Source organism: Apodemus sylvaticus, chromosome 2 (assembly GCF_947179515.1).
Source record: "Apodemus sylvaticus chromosome 2, mApoSyl1.1, whole genome shotgun sequence".
NCBI lineage: Eukaryota > Metazoa > Chordata > Mammalia > Rodentia > Muridae > Apodemus > Apodemus sylvaticus.
The window spans coordinates 59,017,756-59,031,961 of NC_067473.1; the positions used below are offsets into that span (position 1 = coordinate 59,017,756).

Genomic DNA, 14,206 nt, shown 5'->3' on the forward strand with positions numbered 1-14,206 from the left:
GCCCTCCTGCCCCGCCCCGTCCCGCAAACAGCTTATAAGCTTGCTTTTTTTCCTCTAGCAGTATCACTGACACAGATCTTCAATCCAAGATGGGGAGACTCATGGGGCAAAACATAAAAGCAGGCACAGGCATCCTGAGCTCCTCCTTTATCAAGTGTATTGCTGGATCAGAACAGTTTTCCCTGCTTATAAACAGTGTGTGCATGGCTACATGGGAAAAACACCGGGAAGATAACTAGCAGATGGAGCTGGAGAGATGGCTCAGCAGTTCAGAGTGTGTGCTCTTGCAGAGTCCCCTCATCAGGTGGATGATGGCTTTAACTCCAACGCCAAGGGATCTGACGCCCTCTTCTGGCTTGCACGGGCACCTACGCCCACATACCACGCATAATTTAAAAGAAAAATGATGAAAAGAGCCAACTGCTGCAAACACAGTGTCCTTCTTCTTACAGGTTTGTTCCTGTTGTCACATTATTCATGAGGCACACCTAATTTCACACACTAATCCCAGCTCTGGTGGCCCCAGATCCCCACGCCTAGTGATTCACTTTCATCTGAGAACAGTTCACCTTTTCTATAGTTAACAGTTCCCACTGCTACCCCGAAGCAGATGTGCTTCCCAGAGAGCGAGCCTGCCGCTCGGAACAAACCTTCTGGCGCAGAACCTCATTTTCTTCTTGGACCTGGTTGGTCCTCTGGCACTCCGCATCGAAGTTCAGGATCACAGGAACCGGTGCACAAAGTTAAAGAATAAGTCTCTGCCTGGCAAGGTTTCAAAGTCCTTCCCAGGCAAACATTCAAATGTGAGACCCAGGGAACAGAGGACGGAATTGGCACTGTGGAAAGGAAAGAGTCTCTTCCCAGTCCCTGGGCCTGTTACTTAGACCACCTGACTCTCTTAGATTCAGAGACACATGACAATCTGCCTGGCCAACTCTTGCATAAGCCATAAATCCCAAACTCAGGCATTTCCCCAGCACCAGCAGTAAAGAGCTAGTGTTCAGCAGACTTCACAATCTACGCTTGAGCGCGGCCCATGCCAACATCCATCTGGAAGCAAAACTGAAAGCAGAATCCACCACTAGGCCTTTCCTTTCTCCAGGCTGTCTCTCTCCCTGGCAAAACTGTAAATGAATAAACCACTCCACAGACTGCATAGCCACACACCAGCCCATGAACCCCTAGGCTCCAGCTTAGGGTACAGGTCCTTCCCAACTGCTGCCCAGAGTTCTGTTGGAAGCACAGAGCGGGTAAGACGCAAACCGCAGGCCAATGTGCATGACCTAGTTTGCAGGGTCATGGCCTGTTTTGTACTGAAAAGATAATGAACAACAGGTTCCAGCTGCCCTGGAGGACCGATGTGGTCATGCTAAGTTCTTTGGAAAGTCCTCAGGAAGAAGAGGAAGGCGGAGAAGAGAAAGGCTGAATCACACTTATCCACAACAGGAAGAGGGGGGTAAAAAAAAAGCAAAGGCAGGAACCTCCAGCAGAAAATGTCCCTCCCAGAGGTCCACAGAGCTCAATGGCTGGGCCTCTACCACACCCAAATTTATCAGTACCTCACCAGGCAGCCATATCCACACATCAGATCTGGGGCCTTCAACAACATAGTTGTAGGCCGTGAATTACAGTGATGTTCTCTCTCTCGTTCTATCTCTCTCTCTCTCTCTCTCTCTCTCTCTCTCTAACACCTGGAAATATATTCTTAAAGCTACTCTATGCTCTGGCAAGCTGAGGCACACTGATGTCACTATCCCAGAAGGTAATCCAAACACAAGCTCAGGTTGAAGACTCCAGCCCCAAAACTGTTTTCATCTGCCGCCAAACCCCAGCAAAAGCAAGCGACACCACCCCACCCCCCAACCCACCCAGAGACATGCACCATGCAGAGAGGGTACTCTCATGCCTGGCTGCTCCTAACCCTTGAGTTGCCTGACTGAGCCAGTACCGGAAACCAGAAGCTGCCAACTTCCCTACCCACGCATATCAGCTATTACAGACAGCACACATGCAGAACTAAGAGTTATGATTCCCTGGACTTGTGACAAAGACAACCGCAACTCGTCAAGCCCCCTCACATGACACCTCGGAGTGATCTTTGGGTATTTTGTGAAAGAAATGCGTGTCCCATGATCAGTGTCTGGTTATGGACACTGCTGCGCGCACATGCGGCAGAAAGGATATGCATGCACTGAAAGAGAACACTCAGGAAGTTGTGCAGAGAAATGATGAACGTGTCGGCCCATTGTCGAGAAAAGTAGGTAGCGAAGGTAGGGTTGGTGTCTGGGGACGGCAAGAAGGGCAGGACAAACCAATCCTTCCATTCAGCCTGGTTCTGGAGCTCCGTAGCCTGCTTTGCAAAGAATTCTTGCGCCTTGTCGTTTCGGTTTGTCTGCCAAAAGACAAAGGAGGTTACAAGGGAGGAGAAAGGAAAGTCCCCAGGTCCACAGCCTTTGCATACCTCTTGCCAGGCCAGTAACAACACAATATCTATAAACCCTACAATACGAAGAAAATCATCACCCTTTTCTCATTTCAAAGCTGATTTACACTGAAGTTCTGAGGCTGGGGATAGCTCAGTTGGTGGAGCATTTGTCTGGAACGCACAGAATCCTAGGTTCAATCTCCAGTACCAAAGTAAACCAGTCCCAGGGCACACCTGTATTTCTAGTACTTGAAATACCGAAGCAGGAAGATCAGAAGTTCAAGGTCATCCTCAACTACATATCAGGTTTGAGGCTGGCCCAGGATACATGAGACCTACCCAATTTAAAAGTCAAAAGTAAACTGAGGTTCTAATGACATATGCCATCCTGAAAACAATCCCCAGGTGAGGCTCAAATAATCTAAATTAGTTCCCCAAATCAGCTACATTTTGTTTTGCTTTTAGAGACAGGGTTTCTCTGTGCAGCCCTGACTGTTCTAGATTTCACTCTGCAGCTGAGGCTGGCTTCGAACTCAGAGATTCACCTGCCTCTGCCTCCCAAGTGCTGGGAAAGAAGATAGGTATGCACCACCACTGCCAGCTCCAGCTTTATATATATTTTATAGTTTATATATATATATATATATATATATATATATATATTATATATATAATATAGTTTATATTCTTTAAAATGCTCACAAGTTTACATGCTTAAAACCAAAAGGACATAGAACTGGGGAAAACAAATCAGATGATCTCTACAGATCATAAGACATGGGGGATGGGGAAATGGTCAAAACAAGAAGTACCTGGATTGTATAGACAAGATAAAAGCGGAACAGGCTGGTTTTCAGTTTGTGGATGGTAGGTCGATATATGTCCTCCAAGCGGCTGAAAAGCCTGCGTTCCAGGTAGCTCCAATAATCCCGAAGGGCAGCCAAATCATATACCTGCATCAACTGTTGCAACTGCTCCACAATCTTGTCCACCTGGGTAGAGACAGCATCATTGGAGGTGGCCAAAGACAGAAGGAAATTCTTACCTCGCTATACATAATACAGTTTCATCTTCTTTCTATGGCTCCCAGATGTAAAAACATATAATTCAGTTGGCAATCTATAAAATTCCCAAGATATGTTAACATAATGGTTTCCAAATGATTTTCTCATCCTAGAGATAGGGCTTGATGCTCTGGCAAGCTCAGAAATTCCAGAAGGCAAGAGCATTAACTCCAGGTGTTGCGTCTCCTTGACCAACTTGGCAATGTCACTTCAACAGCAGTCTTGATTGCCTCACATTGTAAAAATAAGTAAGAGCCAATGAGCCAGAGACAATTGCCAGGATCCTTGTCTCAGCTCCACAGCTTCTGGATTCCAAGAAACAGTGATTACTGGCTCCTGCCGGTCATCAGAGTCCCACCCGAGCCTCAGTGGCTGCTCCCTTCAGCCAAAGACAATCACACCATGACAATGTTTTGAACACCAATATCTATCCAACAAGACACTGCTGTCTGGAGCAGGGAAATGCTTGGCTTTGCCACCAAGCAACCAATAAACTCGCCAGGTAGAAACCAATGTCCTAACTTTCTTCTGATGCTCCAACAACTAGCTCACCACCTCCCTCAATCTATCTGCCCAAGACCAATTTAACTCGGTACATACAAATATACAAACATACAAATCATAAGCAAAGAAATCCCAAGCACCTCTTAATGAAAAATAGTATCAGAGAAGTTTGTGTTTCAAAGCATGCAGAAGGAAATCTGCCAATGATTCCCTTATTATGCCATTTTTACAACCCACCCCCACCCCGCCCCCAAACCTGAACCGAGCATTCTTGGATGCAGCCCCCTGTGCTCCTGCTGCTAAAAAGAGACAATATTCGAATACTACTTCTATCAAAATTCAGCCTTGTGCTCAACCATGGCTCTTAAAGCGCTGTAACCACGCCGGCCAACCATTGGCTAGCACCTGCTGAGAGGCTGGAATGGAGTGAAGATCTGGACCAGGAATCAGGGACCTGAGTCCCGATGCTCCTGACTCACTCACTGAGCAACTTCGGGCAAGTCACGACCATCTCCCGCCCTCAGTTCCTCCTATGTCAACCGAGGGCCAGATTGGAGACCTCTACAGTCCCCTACCACTCAGTGACAGCGCCGCCCTCGCCCCGGCGGGCAGTGTTGGAGCAGGAGGCCCGCCCCCCCTCCCCCGAGCCCCCTCCGCCGCCCCTGTCGGCCCCTCACCCGGAACCCCTTCTCTTTGTCCGCCTTGATCTCGGCATCCAGCTGCCGCAGAGTGTGCGTGAAGCCGCGGAAGAGCAGGTACTCCCGGACCAGCTCGTCTGTGCGCTCCACCGCCTCCGCCATCGCTGCGCGCGCGCGCCGCAAAAGACCCGAGCGGCTCAGGGCAGAGGGGCGGGGCTTGGCGCGACGGGGCGGGGCCTAACTCTGGCGCCTCGTACGTCACACCACGCCCAACCTACCAATCCTACGCCCCGCTCCGCCCCGCAGGCGCCCCGCCTATCTACCCCTCTGACCCCGCCCCTCACTCTCAGCCAGGTCCCTGACGTCTCCTCTGCTTGCTGAAGTTTTCTAGTAATGCAGAATGTCACCTGAGTTGCTAACACTGCTGCCTCCAAGTAAAGTAAATCTGGACCTTGCGATAGTCACAGGGCAGGGTGATGTTCCCAACTTATTGGCATGACACTGCAGAATCTTTTGTCCTCTGCCCTCCTCTTACAAAAGGAGAAAACTGGAGCCCCAACAGGTAAAGTGGCCAGCGTGAAGTCAACTCACAAAAGCCCGGCTTGGATCTCTTTTCTTTTTCTTTCTTTTTTTTATGTTTCCTGTGCCAGGGCCTCACACACACTAGGCAAGCATCCCACCGCTAAGCTGCTTTTGGATTTTGTCACAGTCTCACTAATTTGCCCACACAGGTCTTGAATTTGCAATAAAAAAAAAAATCCCCACCACCAGTCCTGTCTAGCCCTGAGTTCCCTGAGTCAGGAGAGTTAACTATACCAACCAGTGGTGTACCTTAGAGAAAAAAGCCAAGTTTCAGAAGGGTGTGGCCTGTGGTCCCAGTTTCTTGTTTGTTATTTTCAATTAATTGTAGTTTTGTGAATAGTTTTCAAACTCAGGAAAATTGTAAAAACAACCTGCATTTGTTTTCTCTGAAGAACTTTCAGTTCCTTTTTCCTTCTTTCTTTTTCTTGTTTAGAAAATTATTTGAAGTTTTACAAGGCATACACATTTTGCCTTATTTCTTCATCTTTGAGATAACACTGATAATGTCCACCAGGCAGAATCAAAATGAGGATTTGATAAGACAGTGCATGAAGACCAGGCTTGATGGTGTGTACCCTGGAGGCAGAGCCAGGAAGGTCACTATGAGTTCGAGGCCAGCCTTTCTCAATTTTTTTTAAAAAAAGAAACAAATAGATCAAATTATTCATGTGTACACACACACACACACACACACACACACACACACTTCCTTCTATACTTTGACTTCCACAGAAGAAATGTAATTCTGTGGTAGGATCATTCTAACCCTACCTGCAGTAGCCTAGTTTCTTTATTGAAAAGGAGATCTTTAGGCAATTCCTCAGTATCAAGGCCAATGGCTCTGCTCTGCTCCTGAACGGTAGGGATGTCCAAGGGCCCTAGCAATATCCATATGACTGCTATCCTTTAAACCTCACCTCTGCTTCCATATAACATAGCTCCTGCCCTACCCCTGCCCTCCAAGGGCTGGGGAGACAGCTCAGAGGCTAGGAGTTCATATTGTTCTTCCGAAGGATGGGGATCCACACCGGTAGCTCACAACTGCCCGGGACTCCCTCCAGGGGCGATCCAGTGCTCTGACTCCTGTAGGAATCTTAAAAAGCCCACCCCTCCCACATATGTCCTGTGGACCATGTCCGCATCCCTGCATCATTGGGTGCTGTCCTGAAATACTGTGCTTCTTTCCTGGTTTTTCTATGCTCCGACTAGATCCAGATACTACCTTCCTGACAGGAAGACTTTCAAGGTCCCTGTGTTAGACTAAACTCAGAGGGTCACTTTGATTGTCATTTGGTCCTGGCTTGTGAAGAAAAAATTAACATTTTTTTCCTCTCAAAATTTCATGTGCTTGAGTGTTCTCCTGCATGTATGTCTGACAGATGCCAGAAGAGGGTGTCAGATTTCCTGGAGTTACAGACAATTGTGAGCCAACATGCGGGGGCCAGCAACTGAACCCAGGTCCTCTGCAAGAGCAGCAAGTGCTCTTAATAGCTGAGCTATCTTTCTCTGATTGTATTCTAGCCATTTCACCTGTTAAAGTGTGGAGGCTTAAGACTTTTTTTTTAATCCTGTAAACAAAATTAGAGCTCATGAGTGGATAGGTGGATAGCCTTATAGATAGATAAACGGGCAAATGAATGATTTACTAGGAGATGCAGCTCACATGATTATGAAGTCCAAGAAATCCCATGACAGGGTGTTTCTGTTTCAAGACCCTGGGATGTCAGTAGAGTGGTTCAGTTCTGATCGAAAGGCCTCTGAGTCAGAGGAGCCGCTGAAGTCAGTTCAAGGCTGCGGGGGTGGGGGTGGGGTGGGGGTGGGGGCACTTTGGGAGACCGCATCTAAGCACTTTGGGAGACCAGGGTGTAAGCTCTGAAGTTCAAAGGCTAGAGAGCCCAGGACTCTGATAGCCAAATGCATCAGGCAGTTGTGTGTGTGTGTGTGTGTGTGTGTGTGTGTGTGTGTGTGTGTGTGAGAGAGAGAGAGAGAGAGAGAGAGAGAGAGAGAAGTGCTCCTGGAGGCGTGTCCTCAGGCTGTGAAGTGACAGGAACAGGGATCCAGTGAACATGACTTTGGGCTCTTGGCTCAAGAGGCCACTCTCAGGAAGGCTTGCAAGTGGGTTTCTCCCCTCCTCTCCCACTCCTCATTCTCCTCCTCTCCCCTTCTCTCCTCTTTTTCTTTCTTTGACCTGGTGTGTGTGTGTGTGTGTGTGTGTGTGTGTGTGTGTGTGTGTGTAGCCCAGGCTAGCCTCAAGCTATAGCACCACCTAACTCCGCCTCCTGATGGCTGGGGATACAACCTTGTGCTGACACACCCAGCACCTCTATGTCTTCGCTAATTTTTTTAAACTGTCAACAAGACAGCTGCAGAGAGAGGCCCTGTAGGTACAGAGCAGGCTGGGGTGAGGTTGGGAATTTGGAGGATGAGAAACTCACTTGCATGCCCTCATGAATTCTCTGGATAGGGGCCAGTGTCTCAGATCCTGATACAAGGGGGACAGAAAAGTCCCTAAGGAAAAGCAGAGTGGCTCTTGACACAGTGGGGTGTGGTGTGAAAAGCAGGACCAGGACATGAAAGAGAGATTCCTGAAGAAGGAGTGGGAAGGGACAGAGTGAGTGAGACACCTCTGCCCAGGGTCTTGCAGAGGCTGGGAGACAGGCTTGCGTCCCCGTGTGTTCCCAGAGTTGGCTCTTGCAAAGGCCTCACTGCGTATTAACTTAGGAGATGCAAATTGTTTCTGTAGTGAAAGTGATGCATTTTATAGACTCATAAACTCATAGACTCCATAGCCTATCAACTTTATTGGTGGCTTGCTGCCTTCTGCAAATGGTTGATTCTCTGCCTTAGGGCTGGAAGGCAGGGTAATAAAGAGGGTGGCAGATTCCTCCTCTGACCTGACCCACTTCTCAGGAAGTTTTGATAACAGTCTGTGATCTGAAAGAAAGTGCTTTGTTTTCTGCATTAGTAGTAGCCAGATGAGGTTCCCAGCAGCATCCAGCATGAGGCTTGGGGACTGTAGGTTGGCAGTAGGGCACTTGCCTAGGGTGAATGAAGCTTCCTGCTCAGTTTCCCATAGCATTATAAATAAATACAGTGACATACATAGGAAAAATGGAAAGTTTTAGTCCATCAGCTGTTGATGTGTAAAAGTTTGGGGGCTTAGTTAAGAGCTTTGGATGAATCAGCACCAAGAGATGGCTTGTCCAGTCAGGCATGATGGTGTACATCCGTAATCCCAGTTCTCAGGAGGCAGAGGCAGAAGGATCATTGCAAGTCCAAGAACTGACTGGTTTATATATGGAGTTCTGGGCCAGCCTGAACCACATACTGAGACCCTGTCTCAAGAAAGAAAGAACAACAGACATATAGCTGTTATAGGAAATGAAGATGCTATTAAATATTTCACTCATGAGCTGGAGAGATGGCTCAGAGGTTAAGAGCCCTGGCTGCTCTTCCAAAGGTCCTGAGTTCAATTCCCAGCAACCATATGGTGGCTCACAAGTATCTGTAATGGGATCCGATGCCCTCTTCTGGAGTGTCTGAAGGCAATGACAGTGTACTCACATACATAAAATAAATAAATCTTCAAAATAATATTTCATTCATAAATCAAGCTAAATGTGTATTGTAGTAAGGAACTTGAACAATGTTAGCAAATATCAAAATTCAGGTATACCCACAAATATGTCTATTGCCTGCAACCAATAATTGCTAATATTTTTATGGGTGTTCATATACAGAGTATAAAATATCACCTAAAACAGTGGTATTGCAGCTAGAATCTATACTTTTAATGGTGATGGGGCAGCGGGTCAGTTAGTGAAGTGCTTGCTCTACCTTGCAAGACCCTGGGGTGTGACGGTACCTGTTTTGTAGTCCAGCACCGAGGAGGTGGAGGCAGGGTGCTTGTGGCTTCTTGGCTAACCAGTCTAGCCAATTGGTGAGCTCCAGGTTTAGTGAGCGAGCCAGTCTCAAAAAAAAAAAAAAAATGAGGTGAAGAATCAATTGAGGAAGACATTTGACACTGACCTCTGACCTCAACACACGGCTGCACCTGTGAATGCCTGAATGCCAGCACAAACATGCCTAACCTTAAATGTCTTGTTTTAGAATAGCTACTAATATGCAACCCCAAAGAATAATCCAGAAAGACCTGTGTAATCTTTATTGTTTTTCCTTGCTGATAACATCTTATAAAAATAAAGCACAATAGCATAGTCATGATTTTTGTTTTGTTTTGTTTTTCGAGACAGGTTTTTCTCTGTGTAGCCCTAGCTGTCCTGGAACTTACTCTGTAGACCAGGCTGGCCTCAAACTCAGAAATCTGCTTGCCTCTGCCTCCCAAGTGCTGGGATTAAAGGCATGTGCCACCACCGCCCGGCAATATTGATATTTTTAAGTCAATGGTTTTAATGAGTTCTCTACGTGTTGGCATGAATGTGTTTCTTCACACACATGTGCATCCACAACCAGCCATGGTGCAGACCAGTTCCACCATATGAATCCCTTGCATTGTCCCTCTCATGATAAGACTCCCCTGGCTTCTCATGTCTCTCAGCCCTTAACCAGGGGTACTTTTTCTTTATGTCTAAATTTCACATTTTCAAAGTTATCCTATGAGTAAATCATGTTGTCAAAGGACATCTAAAGTATGTCCAGTTTTTTGGTTATGATGAATAAATGTTTGTTTACAGTTTTATTTTAAAGACTCATTTATTTTTATTTGTGTGCATGACTGCCTGCACATATGTGTGTGTGCCGTGTATGTGCCTGGTGCCCACTGAGGCCAGAAGAGGTCATTGGAACCTCTGAAACCAAAGTTACAGATGCCTGTGAACCTCTATGTGAATGTTAGAAGCTGACCTAGGGTCCTGGGCAAGAGCAGCCAGTGCTCTTAACTGCTGAGCCATCTTTCTAGCCTGTGTGTACTGGTTTTTAATGTTAAAGATAGATGCCTTCCTTCTCTGGGTCAAATCCTCATAGTGTGACTATTGCATTCTATGTTTTCTTATCTGTAGTTTTGTAAGCTTCAATCACAGGTTTGAACTTACAGTCTCCATCCATGCTTTGAAGCTGAGCTTGTGCTTTTCAGTTAGAGACACCTATGGGAGAGACATGTGGAGCTGTCCCTGGGATATCATGTAGGAGCTCAGGAGACAGGCCTGGCTGGAAGGGATATTTAGTAGGCATCAGTATAAAGGTGATATCAGATGCCTCCCTGGAAGTCAGGACCGTGTTCTGGGCTCCCATGTTGGCTGCTCAAACCTCCTTCATTTTGTTTCCACCTGAGACTGTATCTCTCTGCTTCCTCGCTTTTGCTCCAGGAATGGACTTGCCTGAAGGTGGCTGGGCCCTAACTGACATTGCCTGCAGTAAATGTTTATTGTGTATGGGCTACAAGCCAAATGTTATTTTGTGCTCTGGAAGTATAGTAGTGAAGAGACAGGTGATAATCCCTCCTCCCATCTATCAAGCATAAGTTTTACTGGAGGGGAGAGACAAATAAGTCATTAACTGATGAAAACACTGATTTTGAAGATGGTCATAAGCAATGCTATTTTGTACAGGGCTGCCAGAGAAGCCTCTCTAAGAAGCTGACTACTGTGGTCTGAATGTTGCAAATTGAAACCCAATCCCCAGTGTGAAGGTGTTGGGAGGTGAGGCTTCTAAGACTCTCCTGGTGTGACTGCTCTGGTGCAGGAAGGAATATGTATCCTAAAGAGGAACACCCCTGCATGTCTCCACCTTGGCTATCGGACTATTGACACAATGGTTCCCAAGGAATTGGAATTTCCCTGGAAATCTCATGCTGTGGGAAGAGAAAGAAATAATTTCACTCATTTCTGACAACTTATAACACTTGCAGGAAAAGGCTGGAGTTGAGGCCGTGAGGGCCAGTGATGGCCAGGACCACAATTGTCCAGGACTGCCTACTTAGACACATGTCTTGCCCTCTACTTAAGCCTGAACTTCAAGACTTCAAGTCAAGACAGCAAAGACATGTGGGTCACTGGCTCTTTAGAAAAATGTGTTCCTCTTTTTGAGATGGCCCACGCTGAACAAATCTCCTTTCTCTGCCTACTACTACTACTACTACTACTACTACTACTACTACTACTATACCATAGAGGACTGAACTTAGCTTGACAGAACTGCAGGGACTTTGCCTTTGTTCCTAAAACCTGTGCTCCAGCTGAGCCTTGATTTTTAACTTCCTGGGCACCAGAACTATGAGAACTAAGTCCGTTCAAAGCCTCCCAGTTTGTGACATTTTGTTAGGAAAACAGACAAAAACTGAGACATGACATCTGAATAAAAACTGGACGGAGAAAAGGCAGCTAGTATGAGTGCCTGAAGACATTCCAGATTAAACAAGGAGTCTATGAGAGGGCATAGAGAGACTGTTTTTCATTCATTATAAAATATAAATATATAAAAATATATTTTTATATTTATATAATATATAAGTAAATTTTATAGCTAAATATTATACAATATATATTATATCTTGTATAATATATATTATATATTGTACTATATATAATATACTTATATATTATAAATAATATATTATATAAAAATATTTATATTATATATAAATATAATACAATCAATGTATTATATATGTTCTACATAAATAATTATATATATATATATATATGTATATATATATATATATATATATATATGTATATATATATATAAAATCTTGAGGCTGGAGAGATGGCACAGTAGTTAAGACTGCTTGCCCCATAATCATGAAGACCAGAGTTTGGGTCCTAGCACCCATGTAACAAGCTGGATATCCCTATAAATAACTGTCACCTCAGCTCTGAGGTGGGCAGAGACAGTAGGATTGTGGAGGTTTCCTGGCTTCCAGCCTAGCCATGAAAATGAAAGCCCCAGTTCCAGGAAGAGACCCTGCCTCTAAAGGAATAGTTGGAGAATAACAGAATAATAAAAGACACCTAGTGCTCTCTTTGGGCCCCCACATGAGCATAGATACCCACACGTGGGCACCATGAGGTAGGCAGGGGACTGGCAACTAAATTAAAGGCTGAGGTCTGTCAGAGGTCAAAGTTTGCAAACCTCACAGGGCAAAGACAAGGCTCTCAAAGACAAAGGTTCGCAGCCTCAGTATGGGCTCTGCTCCTGATAGCTCCAGCAGCCCTTAAGGAGGTTTAAGCAGAGCCAGGAGAAGGACCACAGATGCAGGGACCACCTAAGAGACAACCCTCAGGCTCTCAGAAACCCACATCAAAGGCTGCCCGGGAGTCAGAAGGGGTAGGTCATGACCCAGGCAGAAGATGGAAAAAAAACGATACATTTTTAAACTTGCCTCCAAGTGGGTAAGGTGCAGCCGCTTTGTGGACCTGGAACAAGCTTTTGAGAGAGGCCCTGCTGCCACACCTGCCCACACCACTCTTTTCTGTGTCATTCTAGCAGTTCACTATAGGGTCGTCCAGAGCTCCAGCTCCTTTAGCCTGACACGCCCTTGCTAGTTTGGAGGCGAGCTGGTAACAGGGTCTCCATTGGTCTCCACTCCAGTACCTTAACTGTCAGATCTGTTTTCTGCCGGGAGCAATAGCCTCACTTCCAAGCTCAGGTTAGCCACTAACTTCAGCTATTTTTTTCTTTCAGGACTATCTGATTGCTGCAACTACAGCTGTCCCGCACCATTCCCACTGGACAGTATTTTGTTGTTTAAAATACACAACCCACCAAAACCATTTGAAAGATGACACCATGACTCGATAGAGTTAAATTTAAGGTACCCTGATGCACGTTAGATAAGGGGCTCCTTTAGAGCCAGTCACAGTCACTGTGAGGTAGATCCCCATTTGGAATCCAACTTCTGGTGCTTCCTTCCAAAGTCCTGGCTGCAGCTGCTTCTTCGAGTGACCTCTGTTTAACCTCGGGGGGGGGGGGGGCGGCGGGCAGGTGCATGGAGAAACAGCTCACCTCAGGTCAGACTGCAGGAGGCGCCCTCCCTCCTATTCACAGACTGAGCCTCTCACCTTCCAAGGGGCTTTTGCTTGCTTTCTTTGCTCTACAAGAGTGTGCCGGTTTGATGTGGTGGCGCTCCTAGTGTGCCAAACTGATGTGGTGGTGTCGGGACCACTACAGCTATCTCTCAAGATGCAAGGGGAAAAGGAGACTTAAAGATAATAGCCCATGTGATTTGAGATGGAAAATGAGCCGTCTATCCCCTCATCCTGGAGGAAACTTGTTGCTTATTACACCAAGGACTAAACACATCTCTCTCTCTCTCTCTCTCTCTCTCTCTCTCTCTCTCTCTCTCTCTCTCTCTCTCTCTCTCTCTGCATTTGAATTCCATCTTTAAGGATTCTCTGCTTTCTTAGTCAGGTTCCCCCATTCCCCTCTCCTATTTTGTACCTATCCCCTCTCACATCTTTACTTTTCTCTTTCTTTTCCTCGAAACAGGGGACTTGAAGAAGACTCCTCTCTCGCTCAAGAGAAAGTCATAGGTGGCATTGCCCCAGCTGAGGGGCGTAAGAACTGGCGCTAGCCGCCTGGATGGGGTGAGAAGGTCATCTCGCTCCTTCCACACCTTCTTGCAACCTGTGGCAAGTTGTTACAATGTTTCCACCAGTGCCCACGCTCCCATTGGCGTGCCACCACGCTTCCCCATTGGTCATGGGGTAGTGACAGGGCTGTGATTGGTTCCCAGCTGGGGTACCAGGTCAGTTTTCTACCTGAGGCAAGCGCCTCTCTTCTTACTCCGCGACGGGCAGTCGTGAGTGACTGACTCGTCAGGGCTTCTAGCAACTTCCTGCGCGGTCCACAAGTGTCGAGGGTGCATGGTTGACCGTGGTGGCCTTAAGGGTAAGTGCCATTGTGTTCTCAGAGGAGGAGTGGGTGCTTGTGAATGCATGAACAGATTTAATGCATGAAAAGGAGCTGTCAGTGAATATTTAATGTTTGCACAAGCATGTGCGTGTGCGTGTCACCCGTGACTTCTTAAATGTGTG

At 46.5% G+C, this 14,206-nt stretch overlaps 1 protein-coding gene across 2 annotated transcripts in view; it reads right to left on the reverse strand.

The window, feature by feature from the left end:
• The window catches only part of Wdr91 (WD repeat domain 91), a 31,685-nt gene extending 26,845 nt beyond the window's left edge, over positions 1–4,840 (reverse strand). For both annotated transcript variants that reach the window (XM_052173416.1, XM_052173415.1), the window contains exons 1-4: positions 4,671–4,840; positions 3,238–3,417; positions 2,185–2,392; positions 651–733 (exon numbers count right to left, since the gene is read on the reverse strand). In XM_052173416.1, the coding sequence (XP_052029376.1) occupies positions 651–733; positions 2,185–2,392; positions 3,238–3,417; positions 4,671–4,793 (594 nt within the window). In that variant the 5' untranslated portion in view covers positions 4,794–4,840. The remainder of the gene's footprint in view (positions 1–650; positions 734–2,184; positions 2,393–3,237; positions 3,418–4,670) is intronic.
• Positions 4,841–14,206: the final 9,366 nt, after the last annotated feature.